Below are 24,273 nucleotides of genomic sequence, written 5' to 3' on the forward strand. Positions count from 1 at the left end.
TGGTGACATCGCTATGACATCATCAGGGTAGTTTTAATAACTTGCCGAAGCTTCCTTAAGCGCCACAGAAGACATAAAAGACTGTTTTTAACATAAATTATGAAAATGTTGGAGTGCCCCTTTAACAATGCATCTCCCATCACGGTGTTGCCGTGACAAGAAGCATCAGTAGTGAATCAGTGCCCAGTATACTGAGATGCTTGTGTCTCCTCCTGGTGAGTGTGTGTGTGCGTGTGTGTGTGTGTGTGTGTGTGTGTGTGTGTGTGTGTGTGTGTGTGTGTGTGTGTGTGGTTCATCTCATTTAAGTTTGTGTAATACTGATGTCCCAACAGGTTATACAACTGACAGACACAAAAAGGTGTTATCCTTTTAGTTTCCTTGATGTGTGTGTGTTTGTGTAGCCAATGTGTGTGTGTGTGTGTGTGTGTGTGTGTGTGTGTGTGTGTGTGTGTGTGTATGTGTGTAAAGAAGTGTTTATGAGTGTGGAAGCAGAGATGTGTGCAGTGATGCATGGCCTACTCTTCCTCTGTGCAGGACATAATAAGCCAATCAACTGGGCTGATGGAGAGAGGTGAGTGATGAGAGCTGTGTCTCCCTGCAGAATGAGTCTGAGGTGGATGGATGATGTGTGCTGATGCAGGCCGGGCTGCATTTTACCTTTCATGTTTACCTAACACCTGAGGCCGAGGACACAGCAGCATACGGAGACACATATTTTTATGGGCCCCGTTTCAACAGAGAGCACAGTAAATAATCGGCTCAGCAGAAGCCTGGCTAAACAAATTTGAAATTTTTTTTTAGGCATTATATCTGCAAAACCATTAATCGCTATGGCTCAAGTTTTGCCAAGTCTTTCTTGGTTTACATCCAGGGTGGGCACCAATTATCGTTTGATATATGAACAATTTAACCAGCACTTTGTCAAATGTCTTGGCATTTCAGGTAAACAGAAAACAGTGATAAATGAGGCTCATGTTTGCATTATTTACTTCTCTCTTACTGCATTGAGAAAATGAATGTTATTTTACTTTAGCACCTAGCGAGGAACTCCTACGCACAGCTGAAATGGAAACGGTCTTGGAATAATATTACGAGGCATACATTGTTCACTCTCTTATCACCAGCTGCAGATCCACAGAAACAGAAACACACACAGATATACACAATCAGGCAGCCTATGCACACACACTCTACAGGCAGCCTGTCACACATCTTCCTCCTGTATTGATCCCGTATTGATTGTTGTTTTTTGCTGCAGTTCTGTGTTGAACTGAACTGTATATCTAACTCTCTGCTGGATTACAGTAAATGCCAAATGCATCCATATAAAAAGCACAAATCCAGAGAACTAAAGATGCAAAAGCTACATGAATAATCATCGGAATTTCCAGATGGCATTACAGGATTACAGCCATGCAAATAGCAGCAGTAGTTCCTCCTTTTATGCAACCATTCACACATGCAATAAATTCAGCTGAACAAAGTGGCAGAATGAAATGGGAAAAAGCATCCATGTTGCCTAAATGTTCATATTTTTATAGCTGATTCCTTTGTTTAGACACATCACAGCACATGATTATGCACATGCATGTTCAATGTGCATATACAGTCAACAAACAGACTAAAGAAATCATCAGTCAGGTGCCAGGAAACACTCAGTGGGTATAACAGTCACATGTGTGAGCCCACATGAGAAATCAGACAGGCTTGTCCCAGTGCCTGAAGTGGTGAGATAAACAAAAAGCAGCAATTGCCAATGTCAGTGTGTGTGTGTGTGTGTGTGTGTGTGTGTGTGTGTGTGTGTGTGTGTGTGTGTGTGTGTGTGTGTGTGTTTGTGTGTGTGAATCTGAGTATGAAACACAAGCCTGAAGGAGAACAGGGGCACAGCTCAGTACATAACCCGTTCCTTACTGCCATCTTTCATCTGTATACTTTTTCTATCCCCTGCTTGTCCTCTGGCCACCTCATTTTACAGCTCATAAATTTAAACTGAGACCAGCGCTGAAACAGAAAGAAGGGAAAACATCCTATCAGGGCACATACAACAGCAGCTAAGCTGTGTTCTTGTTAGCCTGTCATAATCGAAGCTCTGTTGCCCAACAACAAACACCTGACAGGCTGCTATTAGCACGTTTTCAGAATGACTAAAGCTCATTTTTATGTATGAGATCAATAGAAAAAGTACAATAATTCAGCCTCAGTGTAAAAAGTAATCTTGCACATTTTTTGGGGGAAATTTGACTATAGCTTTTATTTTGTATCGCTGTATTTCTCTTACAGGTCAGAGCCACATGAAGTATACAACTCATTAAAAAAAAGTCTTGTATAATTTGTCCTGCCTGTCTTGGATGAGATGTTATTTTGGCTGCACATATTTTAAATTGAAGTCACATTAAGAAGCAACCTCTTCTTCACTGCCAGGATGGTCTGGAGGAATGATTATAACATCAATGATGAAGATGAATCGAGTCAGTCAGTGGCTTTATCCTAAAACATAAAATATAGGCTTATACAAAAGTAATGTTGCCAAATAATCACATATGGGCTTCCATACATGTGTGGGGGTGACTGTGTCCTCTGCCTGTATTTTGATGTTTTGGTTGACTCTGGACATTCCTGGGCAGGAAGAGGATGTGTTTCTCCCAGCCAATAACAGTGCACAGATGAGTTTGGGAGGGGATACAATTGATGGATTCAATGCCATTCAAACCAGCCAATAATGCAAACATAGTGGTAAAGAAGAGAAAATAAAATCATAGTGAGATGAAACGCAACGTGGATAAAGATTGTTCTAAAATAAGAGTTTAACCTTTGGTTGGCTTTCACCCACGGACAGAGTTGGCCCGCTTTCTGTAGGGTGGGCAGGTGCCAAACACTGGTGGTTAGCTTGTGCTAGCTTGCTAAATTATCCTCTTTTCCATTATGTAATATTCTCAGGTAGCTTGCAGTGTAGGTACAAGAAGTAATATACAAGTGAACCCTGCAGTGGGTGTGCGCTTCAGGTGGCGATGAGCTCAGGAGGAGGGCCCAGTTTGAATGTTTAGTTTACAAGCTGAAACCAACATTGCTACTGACTCTACCTTTAATCTTCCATTGTCATACAACCATCCACTCCTGTGCAATGGTTTTCCCCTTGACACACTGGTCACTTTTCATATAAATTCAAACCTGAAAATTTGTAATCAATTTTAGTTTGATTCATCGCATTGAGAACACATTCAGGAAATTCAGCTTACGATAATGTCTGTTATGTTCTGACAATTTTAAGAATGGTCTCGTGGTTAAACCTGACTGTCACCCCTCTGCATCTATCAGACCACTTCTTTATTCAATTCACAATCTCCTTGCCGGAACTCCCTCAGGCACACCCACAAATGGTGTCATACCACCAAAACATGCGATCGCTCAAGCCAGCTCAGCTGTCTAACGAGGTAATGGCTGCCATGCCTGCCTATAAGGTCTTTACCGCACTCTCTACAGACGAGGCTACAGACAAACTCTGCTCTATACTAGCCTCATCTCTGAACAAGCTCTGCCCTCTGGTGTCCAAACCTGCTCGCAAAACCCACCCTAGTCCATGGCTCACTGAAGTCATAAGAGAGCAAAAAGCAGGGCTGAGGTCAGCAGAGAGAAAATGGCAAAAATCCAAACAGTCCGCTGACCTCAATGACTATAAGCAAAGACTTGTCTCATTCTCCTCCAGCCTGAAAACAGCCAAGACAACATATTATCAGAACAAGATATGAAATGCCACAGATACAAGAAAAATCTTTTCTGCTTTTAACTCACTGCTTCAAACACCTCCTCCTCCACCCGATCTGTTCACACCAGACAATTTTGCCTCGTATTTTACTGAAAAGGTTGCAACCATCAGTAACCAGTTTTCTGAGCCTGACCAACTCAGCCCAAAGGCACCAACCAAAAGTGCCTCACTCGACTCATTCTCCTCTCTGACTGAGGACGAAGTCTCTAAGCTTGTGCCATTTCCTCTCCGCTTAATGCTGCACTTAAGCATATCATCAACTCCTCTCTGTCAACGAGTGTGTTCCCCACCGCATTCAAGCAAGCTCGGGTCACCCCTCTGCTCAAAAAACCCACACTAAACCCAGCCCAGGTTGAAAACTACAGACGGGTTTCTCTTCTGCCCTTTCTGTCAAAAATACTTGAGCGCACAGTCTTTAAGCAAGTCTCTGAGTTCCTGTCCAGAAACGATCTGTTTGATATAAATCAGTCAGGCTTTAAGCGGGGCCACTCTACTGAAACTGCACTACTGTCAGTAACAGAATCGCTACGAGCTGCCAGAGCTGCGGGTCAGTCCTCAGTTCTATTACTGCTAGACCTGTCTGCTGCCTTTGACACAGGTAACCATCAAATCCTCCTATCCACATTCTCTGAACTTGGCATCTCAGGATCTGCCCTCTGCTGGTTCGTGTCCTACCTCTCTGGGCGATCCTTTAGAGTGTCGTGGAAGGGAGAAGTGTCCAAAGCGCACAGCTTATCCACAGGGGTACCTCAAGGGTCAGTGCTTGGTCCCCTTCTCTTCTCCATATACATAAGCTCACTTGGTTCAATAATCCGCTCTCATGGCTTCTCATACCACTGCTATGCTGACGATACCCAGCTCTTCCTGTCATTCCCACCAGATGATGTTAGAATCTCAGCAAGAATCTCATCATGCCTTGCTGATATCTCTAAATGGATGAATGAATGCCACCTTCAACTCAATCTTTCAAAGGCTGAGTTCCTTGTCATCCCAGCCAGTCCCTCTATGCAACCACAGATCAATATCCAGCTTGGAACAACCAAACTCACAAAGTCTACCCGGAACCTGGGTGTCACGATTGATGACCGGCTAACTTTTAAGGTTCAAGTAGCCTCGATTGACCGGTCATGTCGATTTGCCCTGTACAACAAGATCAGACCTAACCTGTCAGAACACGCTAGACAGCTCCTGGTACAGGCTCTTGTGATATCACGCATTGATTATTGCAACTCTCTACTGGCAGGTCTTCCTACATGCACTATCAAACCCCTGCAGATGATACAAAATGCAGCAGCACAACTGGTCTTCAACCTTCCTAAAAGAGCATGTCACTCCACTGTTCATATCCTTACACTGTTCGCATCAAATTTAAAACTCTGCTGCCTGCTTACAAAACAGCAACAAAAAAGCTCCTCCTTACTGTAACTCTCTCATCCAGGTCTACACTCCCTCCCGCCCACTACGCTCTGCCAATGAAAGGCGTCTGATCCAACCTTCACAACAGGGTCCTAAGTCTCTGACTAGACTCTTCTCCTCTGTCGCCCCCCGGTGGTGGAATGAACTTCCAGACTCCATTGGATCTGCAGAGTCCCTCTGCACCTTTAAGAAAAAGCTAAAGACCCAGCTCTTTCATGAATACCTACTTACTTAATGATGATGGTCTCGATATTATTGATGATGATGATGGTAATGACGATGGTTTTTGTTTGATAACGACGACTTATAAGATGGTTTCTATACTGATTAGAGCTCTCAAGAACTGCTGTCAATGTTGTGCTTTGCCTCTGTGCAATGCCTGTCAGCACCTGTGTGTCCAATCGGACTCAAAGCTGATCGTTTGCTCTTACTGACATTGTTCCTTTTTTCTAGATCCTTGCTTGTGTTGTACTTACTCTCTGATGTACATCGCTTTGGATAAAAGCGTCTGCTAAGTGAATTGTAAAATTGTAGTCTGCCAAAAAGTTTTGTAACCATCAATTCAGTCTTGAAGCTCAAACTTTGCCAAGTTTTTAAGGATCTTGTTAGTTGCTAGAAGAATCATATCCTTGTCTTTCTTTTGCTTCCAACCCTTGTCACACAGAGACAACGTCTGACAGAGTCCAATGATTCACTGAACAAAATCCAAAAAAAACAAATCATTGCTTTGATGTTTTGGGTCTACAATGACAAAAAATACCTCATGTATGTCAAGTGAGAGTCAGAAAGAAAGTGTGTATGTGAGAGAGACGCACAAAGACGGAGAGGGAAAGCGCACGTGTGTGTTGTCTTTTTCTGCTTTGATCTGTCTTGCTATTATCCGCTTTAGCCCGCGGTCAAGTGTGCAGCTGTCATGGCTCCCCATGAAATAAGCAGACAGAAAGACAGAAAGGGGGGTTCCTGTTGAGTGAGGGCTGTGATGAGTCCTCAAGTCTCGGCTGTCACTGCACACATCGCATCTTATGTAAGCAGAAGATGAGGGAGGAAGGAGGGCAGGTGGAGGAAGGGAGCAAGAGAGGGAAGAGGGGGAGATCCATGAAACAATAAACAGAGAGAAGAAGACGAAGAAAAAGGAAGAGAAAAAAGTGTCAGGCAGGCAGTGAAAGAAACAGAGGGAGACAGAAAGATGGGGAGAGCTGTCATCATAAAGATTCTGACTCATTCCTACTGTTCTGGATATAGCACTGAGCTGAGAGGCATGTAGCTAATGTACGACAGCTCCAGAACAATTACAGTCCTTCATACGAGGATTAGTCTCATAATATGTAATAGAGCGAGGCTTTCTCTGCAAAATAAGCCGAGGAAGAGCTCCATGTCCAACGCAAATGCAACCAAAATATGTCTAGTTGTAGATAATTTTATTCCCCTTGGAACTGAGTTATGAAGATAAAATAATTGCATCTTTGATATTTCTCCTCAACAGATCAGAGCAAACTTGAGATATTGAGGTATGTGATATGTGTATAACTGCATCTGCTAGATTCACGCTTTAAATTCAAACATATTCACTGGACCATTGTATGTGTAGTTATCCACAGAGGCAGTTTAAGGGTCTCTGCTTGGCATGTTCTCCCTCTGTAAGTGCCTGCAGAAAAGCACTGGCTGTGAAAGCTGCAGTCAAATTGCTGTAATTATCTACAATCAGTTGACAACCAGGGGCCGGCTGAAAGCTGCTCTCATACAAACACTGCGAAGGGAGAGAGGCATCAAGGAGAGTGGAGGGTAAAATATATCAGGAACAGAAGAGAAGCATGGCGGAGCAAAACCAGCAAGGAGCATTGTGATAAACACTTTGTGACTGAAATGACAAAATAAGATGCGGCAGACGTGAATATAAATCAGAGTAGGAAATAACAGGATGGACTACCGTCTCTAAAACCTTGTGTTTCCTTAAAAACATGAATGATTCTCTACAACAAGCACTGTGAAAAACACACATTTTTGTCTTTAAGGTTTAACATATATGGCATTTATACATACATATATTTGTCTTTTGTGCCTCAAATACAGTAAGACCATATAGAAGAACAATAACTTTCAAATAAAGAAAAATATAGAACAAATATTGGGTTAATATAAAAGTAATACATTACAAATGAAACAATCAAGGAACTCCCAGAGGTGTATTGTTTTGATTTGGTTGATGTTTTCAGACAGATATTTATAATAAAGAGGACCAATGGGTTACTATAATAACTGAACATGTTTGTGTGAGTGCGTGTGCTTCTTTAACATTCTCAGGATTTGTAGGTGTTCTTCATTATAGCTTGACAGGCTTAGCTGACAATATTCCTAGAGCAGTTCTGGTTCTTTAAACCCTATGGCACGATCTTCATCAGAGAAAGCACGTTGCCAAGTTGCCACAAAATTTAAGTTGTTTGAAAATATTTTTTTAAACTACCCTTAGGTTTTGCATCTTACACTCAAGAACAACATGGGAAAACTATTAAGATTGGTGGAGTGGAATTCATATTAGAGTGCATAATAATAGAGTTCACTTTGAACCTCAAGTTCACACTTATTTCAATGATCAGATTTAGTATGAAAACTGTGTGATGTGTCTTTTTAATTGGTAAGGATTTCTGTCATTGCCATGTAAGAATAAACAGCAGCAACTTTTACTGAAAAAGGGTAGACTATTTAAATCAACCTACATCTAACATTTACTTAAATATAATAAATGATTCATATTTTGCTGGAATATATTCAAGTCACTTAAGTAGGATATTTTTGTCAGACATAACACTTACATGATCTTGCCTGAGAAGATTATCTTCCTAATGCACAGGTTAGACACTGCCACTGCTGGCTCAGACTCACACACAGAGAGAAGCTCAGTGCTTGTAGGCTCCATGATAAGACAGAGAGGAAGGATGAGTAAGAGGAGGGTTTAGGAGGTGGCTATGCAGCAGCCACTCCTTTTACCCAGCCATCACGAAAAGGAGAGGCAACTTTTTGGAGCATTATGAAATGGGGTTTAAATTCTGCAGAGGACATGTAACACTCTGTTGATGGATGTACAAAACAAAAAGAAAAAAAGACAAGGTTCATCTCCACTGAATGTGTCAGACGACAGAACGTAAGCAGAGAAGGTGGTTGCTTTTTCACATTAAATATGAATATGAGATAATTTCATGTTTAATTATATATGCATCCATGCAAACAAAAACAACCTTCTCCTCCATGTTTGTCTCTCCGTCTTCAGGACCTGTCTAGAAATTAAAGGTGAAATGGATTTCCAGGTTCACAAATTCATAATGAGTTTACGACACTGGAATGAGTTATTGATTATAGATCTGAGTGTGAACAATGAACCTGCAACGAACATGTATTGAAAACAAAAGGATGGTGTAAGACTTAAATGAAGACAAAGAAAAAGTATAATCCTTGACGTCAACTTATCAAACCTTACAATTTTGCATGTCCAGGCTCACTTGTGCTGAAACTCCTTCAGATGCCCATAATATGGTTATCACTTTACAGCAGTAATAAATCACTCTTCCTCGGTGCAGGAGGTTTCATTACTCGTCTCCCACAGGCACACACGCTTCTACCCGAGCATTAGGGCCGTAACAGAAGCTGTGAAGCACCGGCCTGGAACCTCGCTGAAAGGCTGAACGGCCTCAGATGAATAGATGGTAATTAATACACATAGCACCCTGGAGACGGCAGTACAATCTCAGGGCAAATTACCCTATCAATAAGCTCGGCCTACAGATACAATGAGAGACAAAGGGGAGGAGAGGGGAGAGGGGGGGGGGGAACTGTACATGTCAGGGCCAAGCAAGTCGCAGGTGTTTGACTGTGAGAATGGAGCACTTCATTTCTCCAAAATGAGTCCATCACTCAGTCGTGGCTCAGTTGGCAGGGGCGTGACAAAAAGGTGGCCTGGGGTGACAGAGGCCACCCTAAAGGCTGATTTGCTAACTGTTGTCCCACTTGAAAGAGAGCAGTTATATACACAGTGCCATGCAAGGGAATAGAATAGCTACTGGACATGTGTGGCCACATATACTTCATGCAATCCATGCATAAGACAGTGTCCTGTAGTTGGGATACCCTGGTCAAATATACAGAAATGCCCTCTAAAGAAATAGAAAAGAATATGCAGAAAAAAAATTAAAAAGTGAAGATTAAGGGGAAAAGAAAGACCAAAATAAAGGAAAGATAATGTGTACAAGGTTTAAACAAAATAAATGAGTTTCATACCCCCATGGCATAAAATTACCAAAAAAAACACATATGACTTTGTAGCAGGGATATGATAAAGTAGAACTTCATATTCCTGATCAAACAAGACCAATTGGATTTTCCTTGCCTTTTGAGAAATCCAATCTCTAACCAATTACTCTTTTCTCTTCTTTGCTTTTATCATATTCCTCTTGATCTTGTCAGTGCACTAGTCCTGTAATGATGAAACAAGGCTGGGAGAAATCTGGAGAAAAAAGATCAATGCAGGGAAACAGGCATGGGACCAACAAATAGGGAAAATGTTTTGCCGAATCTTTTTTCTCTGATCATTCCATTTCTTGTGCAAGTCTCATGCACCAACAAGTCCCAGTCTACTCCAGCTTGTTTTTCAAGCCCCTCTCTCTCTCTGGATGTTATTCCTCCCTCGGTGGGAAACGAGGGACATAGCATAGTGAGCATTTATCTGCCTGAGGGCACGGCTGCAGCAGAGCCCTTGGCAGTACTCACACTCATGATCCAGTCAGAAACATGTCGCGGTCTCCGGAGGATTAAAGCCTTAGCGAGCTGCCTGAAGAGATACAGAGACCCACTAGAGACCCAAAGTGACTCTGTGAGAAACAAGAAGGCTCTGGTTTGAGATTCAAAGTGAAAGGCGTGTGGCTCAGAGACATATGACCCAATCCTTGTGAATCCAGTGTTACTCCTCTTCAAACACAGGTCTTTAAACTGTCAGCACATCGGAGGGAAGATGTTTAACACATGGAGCTGGAAGGCAGGCAGATTGTCTGGTGAGGCTGTCTAATAAATGAGGGCTGCTGGTTCAGTCCCACTGACTAACTCTAAAGATGGCAGCTGCTTGCTTCGTACATGATAATAATCCTTTAGGTCTTTCTTGAGTAATCATTAAATCAAAGTTAATGAAGCAATAAGAATACAAAAAAGATTGTTTAAAGTCTGATTTATAGAGGAAATTAAAGATACATATGGGTTCACCTTTGTGTATGCATACACTATAAAGTCTCTAAAGATAGCTGTATTGCTGGCTCAGCAAATTATCAATCACGTCAGCACTTCAGAATATGATTAGGCCTCCTTAACAATCACACTCAACGACATTATTCATGTCAAACACGTTCAACATATAGTTTGCAAAAACACTGCAATATGAAGGACGACTTTTCCATAATCCTTATTTGATTATTCAACATGTAACCAGTGTTTGTCCTTTGTATGTTAATAATCATAATTAAAGGAGCTGGCGTTGCTTTGAAGCTGGTTCAGTCAATGAAGAGTAAGAGCTTAACAGAAGAGTGTAGCTGTTCAAATAAAATCAACTGTGGAGATTGTAGAAATTCCAAAGAGGATTTATTGTTTTCTTCCGTTTTGTATCTTGGCAGCCTCATCTTCATCTCTACAAGTTCCCATTCATCAACCGGGCCAACCCAGATCCTTCTACGTTGACCTTTACTGTTTAATCATGACACAATAACAATGCTTTTGGTTTTGCACTGACTCCATTCAGATGTGTGTGAAACATCCAGTAATGTTTTCAACAATAAAGCTCACTGATCTTCGCTTTCAAGAGTAGAATTTAAAAGTACAAATTCTATAACTAAAGTTCCCATTTTGCCGTTTACAAGGTCAAGAGGGCTCTTTGATGTTAGAAAGATTGAGATGAAATTAGAACATAAACAAAGCTTGCATGTCCAAAGAACCAATGGCAGGATCATAGGTAAAACTATGCTGTATGATGACAACCCTGTGAGTTCTATGGTATTTTTGGGAAAGGCTCCTGTGTAGAATTTGGAAATTGTTTTGTTAAAATGTTTATTATCAAGAAAGATCTATGTTGCTTTGTTATCATTGGAAGTGGTCACTTTTCTGCAGCTGGAGGCTTTGATCGCCTTTATTTCTGTAACTTGTAAATCACATCTGTTTCTCTGCACCTCATTTAACAATCAGTTAAGCAATGATTGATGCATTCTTATCTATTAACAAATTATAGAATATATAATCACTGTGTGACTTAATAATGGCATTTTTTTCATCCTCTGGTGAAACTAGCTGTGTACTTGAGAAAAGAAAGTTTGTTTTCTTTTCTAGCCTGCCAAATATGAGCTCCTGCAGGGCTGGATGAGTGAATAATAGCTCCTTCTCTCAACTTTTGTTTTTCCAAAATCATTCAATGAAGTAGAGGAAATGCATTATAAATAGCTGGAGTGTGGGTGTAGCTTTGCTGCCAAAGCCACATCTGAAACAAATAGGCTGTCAAAACTGACAGAAAAAAAGGGCAAAATCATTAGTTTGTATTGCATTTGTCCTTTAGTATATGATGTTATGGGAGCATATAACATCTGTGAAAAAACATTTTGCCATTATTACATCAGAAGGTGTTGCAGTTCTGCTCTGTTAACAGCACCGTTCCTCATTGGTACCCAGTGTTAGTCCCAGTTGTCACTCCCTTGTTCCCTGCAGTCTGGTTTCCTTCTGCAGTACTGACATTTAGGTAACAGCTGTAAGAAGATTACATTTATATGTATTGTTTTAACCATCAAAATAACACCTTCCTTTGATGGAAGTTATGAATAAGTTGTAGGAAGAAAAGTAGTAAATTAAGGGGTGGAAATTTATGTAAGGTGTAAAAGTTGAAGCAAAAAAAAGTTGAAGCAAATCCAGTCAAAGTAAAGAAAAAGTCAACTCTAACCTTCAGTGACTTAAAGGGTTCTGTATGCTTTTAAGAAAGAAAGTTGTTACAAAGTATCACCTGATTATCTCCACATCACAGACATCCAACACACTCTTCAGCTACCTAAAAACTAAAAAACTCACATGCAACCTCTTTGAGTTTCAGTGTACTTCACTACCTTCCACCTCTGCACTGACCGTAGCGCACGACTTCAGCTGAACCCTGTAACCATGATTCATCCATGACTTCACCCAAATGTTAAAGAAAACTAGTCTGCAGAATTAAAGCTGTGTGCTTCAGCTGCAGCAAACAGGCCTGACACACTGAAACAGACTTGTTTTACTGTAATTTATTCCACTGTTTGTACCGTGTTTTGAGGTTTCTTGGGGTACAGACTTTAAAAACAAATTCCCTTTACAGAGCACAATAAAGAATGACAAATAATCTAAAGGCAAGGCTGATCTGAATGGCAATAGTTTTTTGTACTGTTGTCAACATAATAAATAACAGACATAGGTGATGTGTGAAGAATATAGAAATGACTCAACTATGCAAGCACAAACTCATTAATGCTTACCTGACACTGAGGCTGGAAAGCATAAAGGAAGGAAGGTTTGACCCTGTTTTTGACACTACTGAACAGACGCTTTGCTTAAAGCATTCTGAGGACATAAGTAATAGACAAATCTCAGGTCTGCAGCTCAGGACGCATCTTTTAGTGTTAGTTTTATAAAGACAACCCAGCTCTGAGGCGGATGTGTCATTGCACAACTTCTTTAGAAGAGGGCGTCTTAACATAAACTTTAGAGTTTCTTTTGCTTTTGGCCATAATTTTATTTGTGTGTTAAATGTAATGTAAGATGGGCTTCTCTTTTCTGATCATGATGAAGCTTGTTTCTGGTTGTCATTCATTTACGTTTGCCTAGTGTGTTGAATAAATTCCTTAAATTTGCAAATGCTTCTTTTGCTTCATCCTTGTCCATGGGTTTTATTTTATTGTCACTTCCCTCATCACCTACTCTCTTCTGGGATATAACACATCTGTTTTTGCTGTAAGTCTAAACACAAAAGTTAAGTCCAAATATAACTCAAGTACCAATAAGTTGTGTAAGCCTGTAAGCTCCAGACGGACCAAAAAGTTAATGTTGTTTTACGCTCCAGCATACTCAGTGGCAGAGCAGCTCCCACTGGGTGTTGGACGGTCGCCGTGTCCTCTGAGCACAGTCCCAATTATGTAAGGACAACAAGGGGCAGAAAGCTCAACAGATTTCTCCTGTGTCTCAATCTGGAGCGTGTGCCTGCAAGCAATCTTTGCCCATCCTGTTTGGTACAAAGGCCTGTTCTGCCCTTGAAAACACTTCAGGCCTTTGGTGCAATCCAGACACATTTCCACGTCATGTGCTTAAAATAAGAAAAGTTTTTAGATTGCTTATTGACATTTTGATCATTGAGACTTAATTTGGAAAAATGAATCTACTGCAATCAAATGTAACTTTATCAGGTGATGAACTGTAACTAGTGGTGCCAATGTGTCCTCAGGATTAATAAACATTGAGAATAAGAGGGGTGAGAGTATGCATCTTGTATATACAGCCCTTCAGATAAACTCATTATAAGCAGGAATTATTCTAAATACACACGAGGCCACTGATATGAGCTGTGTGCTGGATATACTGGAGTATGAGATCATGCAGATTGTCGTATACATATTGGTGACTAAAGAATAACAAGATGTAAAACAAACGCAAAACACTGTGTTCTTTCAGTTATGAGTTGGAAATCAGCCTTACATCTATTACCCAACCATTATCTATATCGCTTTTCCCGTATGGGGTAGCGGGGGACTGGAGTCAATCCCAGCTGTCACTGGGCGAGAGACGGGGTACACGCTGCTGGTCAAATAGCTAACATATAGAGACAGACAACCAGCCACGCTCACATTCACACCTACAGGCAATGTAGAGTCACCAATTAACCTAACCAGCATGTCTTTGCAACAGTGCTAACCAATGCACCACCATGCAGCCTTGTACATCTATTATCATTATCATACATATTAAAGTGAATCTTAGAGGTGCTCAACTTCAACCTCTATAATGAACATAATCAGTTCTCCCTGTTGCATTATCATTACAGTTGCTAACCTTTATATTAGACTGATCAGTCTATTATCATACTTAGCTATTACTGCTAATACTACACATAGTTTCACCATTATTACTGACATATTAGCTATACATCTATCTTATTCATTGCAGGTGTTGCTGTTTGTCTCTGTACTTCTCTTTCTTTCTGCATCTCCTTCTATCCCACTTTCCAAACCCAACACAGTTTTGGCAGACGGCTCTGATTCTGTTCAAGGTTTCTGCCTCTTTAAGGAAGTCTTTCCTTGCCACTGTTTATTTTTATTTTATTTAACCTTTATTTAACCAGGTTGGTCCCATTGAGATTAAAAACCTCTTTTTCAAGGGCGACCTGGCCAAGACAGGCAGCAGCAAAAACACAGAGTTACAGACGGAAATACAAAGAGAGACAAAGCAAAATTTACAAAGCACTACATTTTGGATTAAAATAGAACCATCTATGAGTCATATCTGGAAATTAGTTGTTCAAACAGCTGTAACTTTGCTTAATGTAGCAAATAACTGCATTGAGAAGAATATGGCTTTATGTTGGAGGAGCACTGTGTTAAGGTAAAATGCAAACTGACTTCAAACTAGTTGTGGGTATCAGGGAAGTCTTGTGAATATTTTTGTGTCCTGAAAAAATAATCAGTGACATGATGCTGAAAGAGCTTTTTTTAAATTCAACATGGAGAATCAACTAGAACAATTAATGGCTTTAAAGTATTATTGAGAAAAGGTATTTCAAAAAAAGTTGGTTGTAGTGTTTCAGGTTGTGCTATTATTATGCTTTTAATAAATGTCTTCATTAATTTAACATAACAATGTTTATCAGGTATAATGTTAATGTTTAAAGCGCTGGCTAGCTTTGTGTTTGTTCATTAGCACTTCACACAAAGTAAAGCTTGTGTTGTGTTTGGTTGTAAACCGAAGTACTCGACAACTTGTCATGACATAAAGGTGACACTGAAGGAGAGAATCGGGGTACATCATGTTCTGAACCTCATTTCATTGCATCAGTCCAGTAACTGTTGAGAAATGTGATTCTAGACCAAAGTGTTGGAGTGGCCAACTTAGCACAGGGCCCCACAACAAGTTTTAGATGATGGTAATGTATGTTTTGTAAAGTATGTGTGGTAACTTCAAATTAAAAGCACACATACATTAATTAGATGAGTGGAAGATGGTCAAATGTTTTGGTAAACGTTTAGCAAATTAAAGAAGATGTGTTTATCTGACTCAGAGTTTTGTGTAGGTTTTTATCCATTTCATTACATGTTGCAATTCTGGTTAGCATTTTAAAGCTCTGTTTTTATTAGTCAGTCTCCCCAGGAAAAGGCTGCAGAGCATACACAATTTGAAGTGATATAGTAGGTATAGGTGTAGAGATGTTTGACTCATCTGGGCAGAGTCCCAACAAAGGTGTGAGTCATCAACATCAACACAAATCTGTTTACCAACACTTCCTCCCCCTCCCTCATGAAGGTGCTCACCCTGATAAAACTTGAACATCTTTACATCTGTTCACACTGCTGATTGTAATCAGCCGCAGTATACAGGTGAATTTTCCTGACACCTTAACAACACATAGAATATTCACTTGGCTCATATAGGGGGGGGGGAATGTTGAAGAATGATGCATTGCGGCAACATTATAGCAAAGTAAAAGCACTGAAATATGATCATGTGTGTTACATGTTTGATATAAAGAGTGCAACTTGTAGTCAGCTCATAAAAAAAGGAAACGTGTCAGCCCTTCTGGTAATCTCTGTGACAGTTAGTCTGTCTGACAGATTTAATTTATTGAGCAGGAAATCTGAAAAATCCCAGTGGCGCCCTCTGCTGGTAAAATACAAAAAGTGTTTTTGTTTCCCAAAAAATGCCATTTCTGTTATGTTCTTATTCATTTGTTTTTTACATAGTTTGCTAAAGATCTGTGTGATTGGTTAATTGTTATTCCTCAAATACTTAAAAATATTTTTCCAACATGTAAAAAGTGTTTTCTAAAACTTGGTATACTCTGTCACTTTCTTTCCTACCTCATAGTCACTCTTGGGATTTGACAGCTGTATGGAGCATGTTAATGTTGGCCCTGCCTCAGTGAACGCCTCTGACTGACTGACTGACTGACACTTTTTGTTTTTTCTTTCCCGGCACCTGTGCCCGGCTGTCAGACGGTTCAGAGTGTGACTGCTGTCATCTTTGCAGAGGAACAACAGGCTCAGTGACAAAGGTTCCTCCGAAGCCACCCAGAGGACCCCAAATGTTGAGGCAGGTAGGTCCTTCATTCAGCGAGGGTTAAAGTTTAGGCTTCAGCATCAGATAGCCTAACCTAGAGTATAATTAGGGGCACAATGGTAACGGCCCGTTTCTTTTTATGTATTGATATTCAGCGTGTATCCATCTGTCCCTCCAGTGGTATTGCTTTGTCTATTTATAGGGCTGCTAGGACATTAGCTATGTGACTGTGTAGAAATGTCATATAAGACATCAAGGCCTCACTGCATTCATTTGTAAATGTGAAGGTCAATAAACTGCTTCAGTCTCTACAAACTGCACAATTTGCCCTTTGACTGGTATCTTTTTGTTTCCCCAAAATGAAACTGGTGAGATACAAGATTAATACATTTTTCAGTACAAGGTCAATAATACTGATAAGAACTACAATATTTTGATCCATTGAATCATTTTGTTTCTGCCAAGGTTGGCAAGCAGAGCATTTCTTAAAATACCAACAGTTGTTCGGCTACACTGGCGGCATGGTTCATATGCAAAGCTTTGTGTTGTATGTACATTTCTTTGTCTGCAGAATCATGTTCAGCAAACTCAGTTTTAGTTTATCGTATTACTTTCTTTCTCTCAGGGAAGGGATGGAAGAAAGCTATGAGACATTTGAGGAGGAGTTAGGGCCATCAAGAGCAGATTCTCTTCCACAGAAGCCTGTTCGACAGATCCGCAGACCAGGTGACCACACACACACACACACACACACACACACACACACACACACACACACACACACACACACACACACACACACACACACACACACAGAAACAGTAATGAATACAAATAAAAGCCTCCATCCATTGTACATGTATTGTACTACTCTATAAATACCTGGGAGCAGCAGCACAGGGAGCTGAAACATGACACCTAGTCAAAGGCATGCAGCACAGTGATAATGCAGCTCGGTCGTGCTGACTGGATGGTGGGTGTAATCAGCCTCAATCCTTTAAAATACAAAATCCTCCTTGTGAGACAGAGCTTTCAAATGTCGGAGACCATGACCAAGACCATGTAGGAGTAGACATCCAGATATCATATTTGTACAGCATTGAATGGTCCCAAGGATAAGTATACTGACTTTGGTAATCACTTTTTTTTTAATCTAGTGCCAGATTCAGGTCAATGTTTGAATTCCACCAACACTTACATTCTTCTATTCACACGGCTAACATCTTATACTTAATCATCATCATCAATCACCACCTACTGATTGATCAGTAAAAAGGCAGAGCATAGTGAGAAACGGAAGTGCTGCAATATTCAGAGGTAAAAGATGATGCACATTTTTCACCATAAAACTGTTATTTTAACTGAGAAATGGTCCATTAGCTTGCATCTAAAATTAGCTAATGACTTATTATTAAAGTTATTGTTTTACTTCTAGCTTGGTTTTCACTTTTCAGTTATGTTTCTAGCTGCTGTTCAATTTGAAAGCATTGGATGGTAGTAAAGTTTTGTCAGATTACCTACATTAATACTATTTGTAAACCTGGAGCACAGCAGAGGGACATTAGGCAATGTTTAAAATTTTCACCATAAGCTAACTCAGTGGACAGCGGCTGCCATGTGAATGTGGCATATTTCTATGTCACAAGTCACAACCTTACTATTTACAGTGTATGGTCACAACATACCTGAGCGCTGATGAAATGCCCATTAGCCTCAGCTCGAGGTAGGCTAATGGTGCTGTGTTAAATGCTAATTCAAAAACTGTTAGCATCCTCCCATGCTAAACTGGGACAGTAAGGAAAATGTGTTAGCATTGTTTGTTTAACATATAAGATGTATATCATAAAAGTATTTATGTCTACATTAGTTAGTTTACTTAAATTGTGAGCTAGATTATTTTTTGTTTATACCCTTACTTAATGTGATGTAAAGGCTATGTGGTTTTCTGAGCATACATAAAATGATGTAAAAAAAAGCAAATTAATTTGAATCCTTAATATCGAGTTCAATGCCAATGCTTGTTTTGTGTAAATTAGAGGGTAATATAATGAGGAATAAGTAAGCCAGAAATGATGTCTAAATATACCATACATTAATCCAATGTGGATAAATAGCTCCAGATTGAGGGTATGGTGGTTTGTTTTCCTAAGGTTTATTATATCCCCATTTGTTAATCTGTTTGTTTCAGAAATGTATGCTACAAGAAAAGTCAGAGAGGTTAGTAGAAAAACAAAAAACATAATCAAATTTTGAATTTTTGTTTGAAACCCTGATATACTGTATGCCTCCTAGTCTATTTCTTCTAATCCTATGTTAAACTCTGATAGGAAATGGCTCCACAGCAACCGAGAGCAGAACCCAAGACTTTACCCAGAGAACCCAGCTTTCCAAGAACAAGTGAGTAATTCCAGTCCAACCAATGTCAGCCTTTAATAATTGTTTACAATGCTCTATTAAAATTAAAAATGTCCCTCCTTGTTCTTGTGTTGTTCTTCAGCAACCTTGCCTAAAGCCTTGTCCAGCCAAAACCTGGCCCAGATTGAAAGACCATGGGAAAATGTCACCCTCAACCGCTGTCTTTTTATGGCCATAACCATCCTGGTGCTTACCTCAGGCTTTCAGAGGCTTCATGGCAAGTAAACAAAAAAAATGGGACAATAGATAAAAATGATGTCTGCTGTGACTCAATGGTGTTTTTTGACCAAACAGAAACCATGCGAGGTCGGGGGCCATCAGAGGAGGACGAGGAAGTCGAATTGACAGTGAGACGGCCGGGTGCATTACGACACAGAGGACAACCCGCAGAGGTAAAAGGGTTGACTTACACTACTTAATTTTTGACTTGATTTGACTGTGTAAATGTCATGTGATCTACCCCCTTTAGCCTGAAACAACACTATGGGAAGTCATGTTGTGGTGGTTGCCAGACCTTGATGATGAAGATGAGGAGGACGAAGAGGATGACGATGAAGATGGAGGAGTTAAAAGAGGAAAGTCAAAGAGAGGAGCACCAGCACGAGCATCCAAAGGTCTAAGAAACAAGCCACTACCAGACAAAAAGCTCTTGAAGCAAAGAGAGGGAAAAGTGAAGGACAAAAGAGCCAAAAAGGCCAAGGATGATGAATACAAAGAGAAGAAAGAAAGAGATAAATCAGAGGAACTCGATGAGGAAGCGGGTGATGAAGATGCCGAGGACAGAGATGAGGAGGCAGTGCCCAAGAAAACAAAAAAAATGGTGGAAAAGAAGAAAACTCTGAAGGGATAAGATGCTTTCTTTGTTTCTCTTTCACTGACAGAAATGCATTTTCTCAATAATTTTCAGATGAATTGGTTCAAAAACATGTGTTAAAGGTGACAAAGATTAAATCGTTAACAGATTTTCCTTTTCTAAAAAACAGTATCAAGTTAACAATAAAATGTTATACCAGTTTAATGTGCTAGTTTATTTTTTTCCGCAGAAATAGGTTTTTTTTTTCATTTGAGTTTCCAGTTGAGATTTACATTTTGTTGTACAGACTGCTTTTTCAAACCTCTGCAAGGGATCACTTTATGAATTTAAGTTCTACAACTAAAATTAAATTGCTTACAAATATTGTCACCTCTGTTACATTTGAGTAAGAAAGCGCTGAACGTGGTAAACTACAGATCTAGATTCTGCATTTATTAGGTAATTGATCCACTTAGGTCCTTTCATCTTATATCATCTTCAGAGACTCTGGCTTTTATTTCTATGGTAAACGTTATTTTAGGAGATTCTGTTTCTTTTCTCTTCTGCTGTGAACCCATCACATGAAAATAATGACATATCAAAAATTGTTTATGTGATGTCCTCGAAAAATACAAATTTTGAGACTCAAATGTTTCTCTCTACAGAATTTTATTACAAAAACAGAATCTTAAAAGATAAGCTATTTTCAGTCATAGCTTAATATGCAGATTCAAGCTATTGTACAAAACAGTGTGATCACACGGGATGACCTACAAATTTCCATGAACCAAACAAATGTATAATAAAATGTGGACTCAAACCTTTTTGGGAATAATCAAACGTCATGTACCTACAATGTCTGCAAGGAGATTGTTATTGTAGACAAGCAGGTCAGTCTGACTACACATCAGAAAATAAAACATGATAGACTGGTCAGGGATCAGTTATTAGATATTGTGAGGCCATCGGGAGGAGGTGGTCGCATTGGCATGGGGGGCATGGGCATCCGAGGGGGCATATGAGGGGCACCTGGTGCACCAGGTGGGAGAGGGGGGATGGACATCCCTCCTGGTGGGGGAGGGGGCAGATTGTCACTGGGTGGGCGAGGTCCACCTCCACTCATGAGAGGAGGAGGACGCTTCACGCTTGCAGGAGGGGCTGGGCCGCTGGACTGAGTGATAGCTTTCTCCATTTTGAAGTGGAATTGCAGGAAAAACTGGGAGAGAAAAAAAAACGTACAAAGGTCTCAAACTTAACACCAAGACAGGCTATGTATCAACAAACGTTAATCAGCTCATCAGTACCTGTTTGGTTTCTCTGTTCCAGTGGGTCCAGAAGCGGTTTTCTGCTTTATCAATTTCTCTACTGGGGACCTAAAAGATAAAAAATGTTTATGTTAACTCAAAGCAAGAACAAAAATTCATAAAGAGCACAAGAGAAATACAACTCTAACAAACCTTAAATGCAATAGTCTCATATGGCTCAGCAGCCAGGAGTAGGTACTGCCAGCGACGATCAGGAGGCTCGATGCGCTGTTCATAAGCAGACATGAAACGATGCCTCGGTCCAATTCCTTCAGCAATCTCTGGGTAATCAATCTGATGAACAGAGATTTTTTTTTAAAATAGATTTACTATCTTTGATAGTCTGACCTCTATGGCTAAACGTAATGTTTACTCACAAACATTGCGATAAGCAAATTTCTAAGTTGCAGTAAAGTATTTAGCTGCATTCTTTATTTGGCTAACAGGACCAACATTTTAACAGAAACAGGGAAAAACCTCAAGTATAAAACTAATGTAAAAGTGGTTTTACTCTTCGGTTTCAGAATAATACATACAGATCTGCTATAAATCAAAAGCTAGCAAGACTAGGGTGCATTTCCAATTAACAGATACTGGCTTAAAGGGGACATATTACAGCCCTTTTCCACCTTTTCAAACAGTCCCTTGTGGTCTAAATGAAACATCTGTGCTGTGCTTTGGTCAAAATATAACATGAATCAAGCACCAGAGGAGGTTTGTGACCCTGTATAAACCAGCTCTCTCAGAACGCTCCATTTTGGTGTGTGTGTCTCTTTAAATGCAATGAGCCCCCCAAGTTTTCCTGGTAGACATCACTCCTCTGTAGCAAGACTAAAAATGGCAGACCTGCACAAAAGTGTAGTTCTAGGCTGGGGGTGAAGATATCAGGAGAGGGGATGGTATTTTTTTTATTTTTTTTACCAGAATCCAGCTTGTGACATCACAAACTGAGAACATTTGAAACGGAGCACTTTTCTCTGTGTTGTAAGACTTATGCAGATTACAAACAAAGGACTGGATGGATTAATTTCATATTTTGTGGGTCAGTAGACACTCAGGTTACCCAAATATGTGTCAAAAACACTGTAAAAGTGGATTTTTCATAATATGTCCCCTTTAAGCATGTGTAGCTGTATCAGACAGCTGGATATCAAGCCTATACATTCTATTGATTTCACAAACCTGGAAAAGTAGGGACTGCTGTCCGGTCTCTGGGTCCCTCTGTTTGGTTACTACAAAGAACAATTTGGAATATATGTTTAAACACAGCAAATATGCTTTGACAGCAGAAATAGCCAAACAAAATGATGATTACACCAATGCATAATCTCTGAGCCAGCCCACCTTTGTATCCTGGACGACCAATTTTGACAAACTTCTTGACCTCAACTTTTACTTTTGCTGGAGCTGGCTGAGCAGGAGCCTCCTTTGCCTCCTTGGCTGCTCTCCGTGCTCTGATAGAAAAAGTTTTTGAATACCATTTTATAGCTGATGATCCACCACAGTTCAAAGATATATGACACAAACAAACAAGTGTTCAACAATTTCCTAAGACTGGGAATGTGGGGCAAAAATGAATCAGCAGACACATAATGATTACTGGTACATAAAAATTCCAAAGCTGATACATGCATAGCTGAATAACAGCTCATGCATGTTTTGATGGAGCAGTAACTTTGAACATGAAGCACACAGCTTCATGTTAACCAGACGTTAGAGACAATGCAACAGTGAGGTTTCAATATGGTTAGGTAAGATAGACAAGATGTGGACTTACAAGTTGGTCTGATGTTTCTTTCCCTGTGTGTGAGCCAAGTAGCTGCCCTGTAATAAAGAGGATATCAGTTATCAGTTATCAGAAACAAGTTTTTTTTTAGTTGCAAAATACTCGTACAACAAGAAAAAAGATAAAGGTAAACTAAAATAATCTTGTTCATTTCATTGTGGGCACCCTCACCTCGTTGTTGTGAAGAGTCAAGCAAAGTTTGCACTCATATGATCCTAAATGATTCTTCATAAAGTAGGGGTCTTTGTTGATGTCAATGGTCTCCAGAGCCAGCTGACGTAACCGCTCTCGCCTGTCACGGTTACTCTCAGATGAAGACGCCACCCCACCGCTCCCCGTCTTCCCTCCAGCACGATGCTGGAAATCCATTTTTGCAATTGATGGGCTCAGTCACTCCAAGAGTACTCCAAGTGTAATTTCCCACTTAACCCTGGATAGGTATATTAAGTAGATCCTTCCTGATTATCTGAGAAAAATAGAGAATACACCACTGAGAAGAGTCTAAATAAAGAATAGCCATTGCAGTTATAAACATATTACAAGCAACTTATAATCTATTTATAATAATATAAACTTTAATGGTGACAAAGTAACCTTTAGATACACCACCATAACATCAGATTAAAAAGTACAAAACGTAACTCTGTATTTGCCTTATTGACAGTCACTTTGGTTCTCAAAACATACTTTAATTCGATTACAACTTTATTTCTTGTGTGTAAGCTCATATAAGATAATGTTTCAGCACCTACAGAAAATGCAACAACACGGTATTTCCAACAAATATTTCTTGGCAAAATTAATGACTCGTGTGAAATTATAAATTGTATCAGTCCAATAGAAATGCATTCCTCAGAGGGATTATGAAGAAAAAAAAAACAACTTGCTGCATTTTGTTAGTGAAATATAACGCTAGATACTGAATACATACCGCCAATGCTAATGCTAGGCTAACAGTGTTCCGGGTTAGTAAAGATTTAAACAGCATTTTACGAATAAAAGGAAAGTCAAACTTAGCAAAGCCTATACGTGATCGGAGATATGTTCGTAGCGGAGAAAACCCCCAGACTATAATACAAGACTTAATATGATAAACTGGTTTCTTTGTCTCTCAAACACTCACCAACACCACAACGTTAGGATCACGCAAACGTGAATTTGTAGTGCGCATGCGCAGGAGACTTCCTCACTTCGGGTTGTTATTATTTCCCGGTGCATTACCGCCACCAGCTGGGCTGGAGCGAATACCGGACTTGATTCCTGTTTTATACTTTGCTTTATTTTCTGACTAAACGATTATATGTTTTATTTTAAAACCCACCAACAGGTTTTCAAAAACTATGGGGCTGAATGAATAGAGAGACATATAACGAGCAAAATGGGTGTTATCTCCATAGACTGTAAATAATAAGTATCGACTGTTATGGACAAAAACGATTAATTGAGCCAGAAAAAATGCTTCTTTCAAAGCCTGTAGATTTCATGTCAGTTTTTTTGT

The 24,273-nt window shown here is 39.9% G+C and overlaps 2 protein-coding genes across 3 annotated transcripts; one reads left to right on the forward strand and one right to left on the reverse strand.

Annotated features, from left to right (window-relative positions):
- Positions 1-16,353: 16,353 nt before the first annotated feature.
- LOC132979033 (junctional sarcoplasmic reticulum protein 1) lies at positions 16,354-19,906 on the forward strand. Of its 2 annotated transcripts, none has more exons than XM_061044479.1 (7): positions 16,354-16,510; positions 17,103-17,203; positions 18,666-18,694; positions 18,805-18,874; positions 18,975-19,109; positions 19,187-19,284; positions 19,362-19,906. In XM_061044479.1, exons 1-7 carry the CDS (start codon positions 16,503-16,505, stop codon positions 19,740-19,742), a joined length of 822 nt encoding a protein of 273 aa, XP_060900462.1. In that variant the 5' UTR covers positions 16,354-16,502; the 3' UTR covers positions 19,743-19,906. The 2 variants fall into 2 exon arrangements, with proteins under 2 accessions (XP_060900462.1, XP_060900463.1); XM_061044480.1 differs by having other exon boundaries at positions 16,360-16,514.
- Positions 19,907-20,335: 429 nt separating this feature from the next.
- sf3a2 (splicing factor 3a, subunit 2) lies at positions 20,336-24,034 on the reverse strand. The gene is made up of 8 exons (XM_061044478.1): positions 23,899-24,034; positions 22,947-23,233; positions 22,767-22,813; positions 22,334-22,443; positions 22,172-22,221; positions 21,143-21,283; positions 20,990-21,058; positions 20,336-20,901 (listed from the first exon to the last, which is right to left on the reverse strand). Exons 2-8 carry the CDS (start codon positions 23,142-23,144, stop codon positions 20,626-20,628), a joined length of 891 nt encoding a protein of 296 aa, XP_060900461.1. The 5' UTR covers positions 23,145-23,233; positions 23,899-24,034; the 3' UTR covers positions 20,336-20,625.
- Positions 24,035-24,273: the final 239 nt, after the last annotated feature.

This window comes from Labrus mixtus, chromosome 8 (assembly GCF_963584025.1).
Source record: "Labrus mixtus chromosome 8, fLabMix1.1, whole genome shotgun sequence".
NCBI classification, from domain to species: domain Eukaryota; kingdom Metazoa; phylum Chordata; class Actinopteri; order Labriformes; family Labridae; genus Labrus; species Labrus mixtus.

Excerpts from the sequence above, each read along its gene's own strand:
- LOC132979033 (XM_061044479.1), top strand. Across the intron at positions 18,695-18,804 it reads CTACAAGAAAAGTCAGAGAG|GAAATGGCTCCACAGCAACC; the intron begins GTTAGTAGAAAA and ends AAACTCTGATAG. Across the intron at positions 18,875-18,974 it reads ACCCAGCTTTCCAAGAACAA|CAACCTTGCCTAAAGCCTTG; the intron begins GTGAGTAATTCC and ends GTTGTTCTTCAG.
- sf3a2 (XM_061044478.1), bottom strand. The coding sequence starts at position 23,144 with ATGGATTTCCAGCATCGTGCTGGAGGGAAGACGGGGAGCGGTGGGGTG. Across the intron at positions 22,222-22,333 it reads TGGTCGTCCAGGATACAAAG|TAACCAAACAGAGGGACCCA; the intron begins GTGGGCTGGCTC and ends TGTTCTTTGTAG. Across the intron at positions 20,902-20,989 it reads GGAACAGAGAAACCAAACAG|TTTTTCCTGCAATTCCACTT; the intron begins GTACTGATGAGC and ends TTTCTCTCCCAG.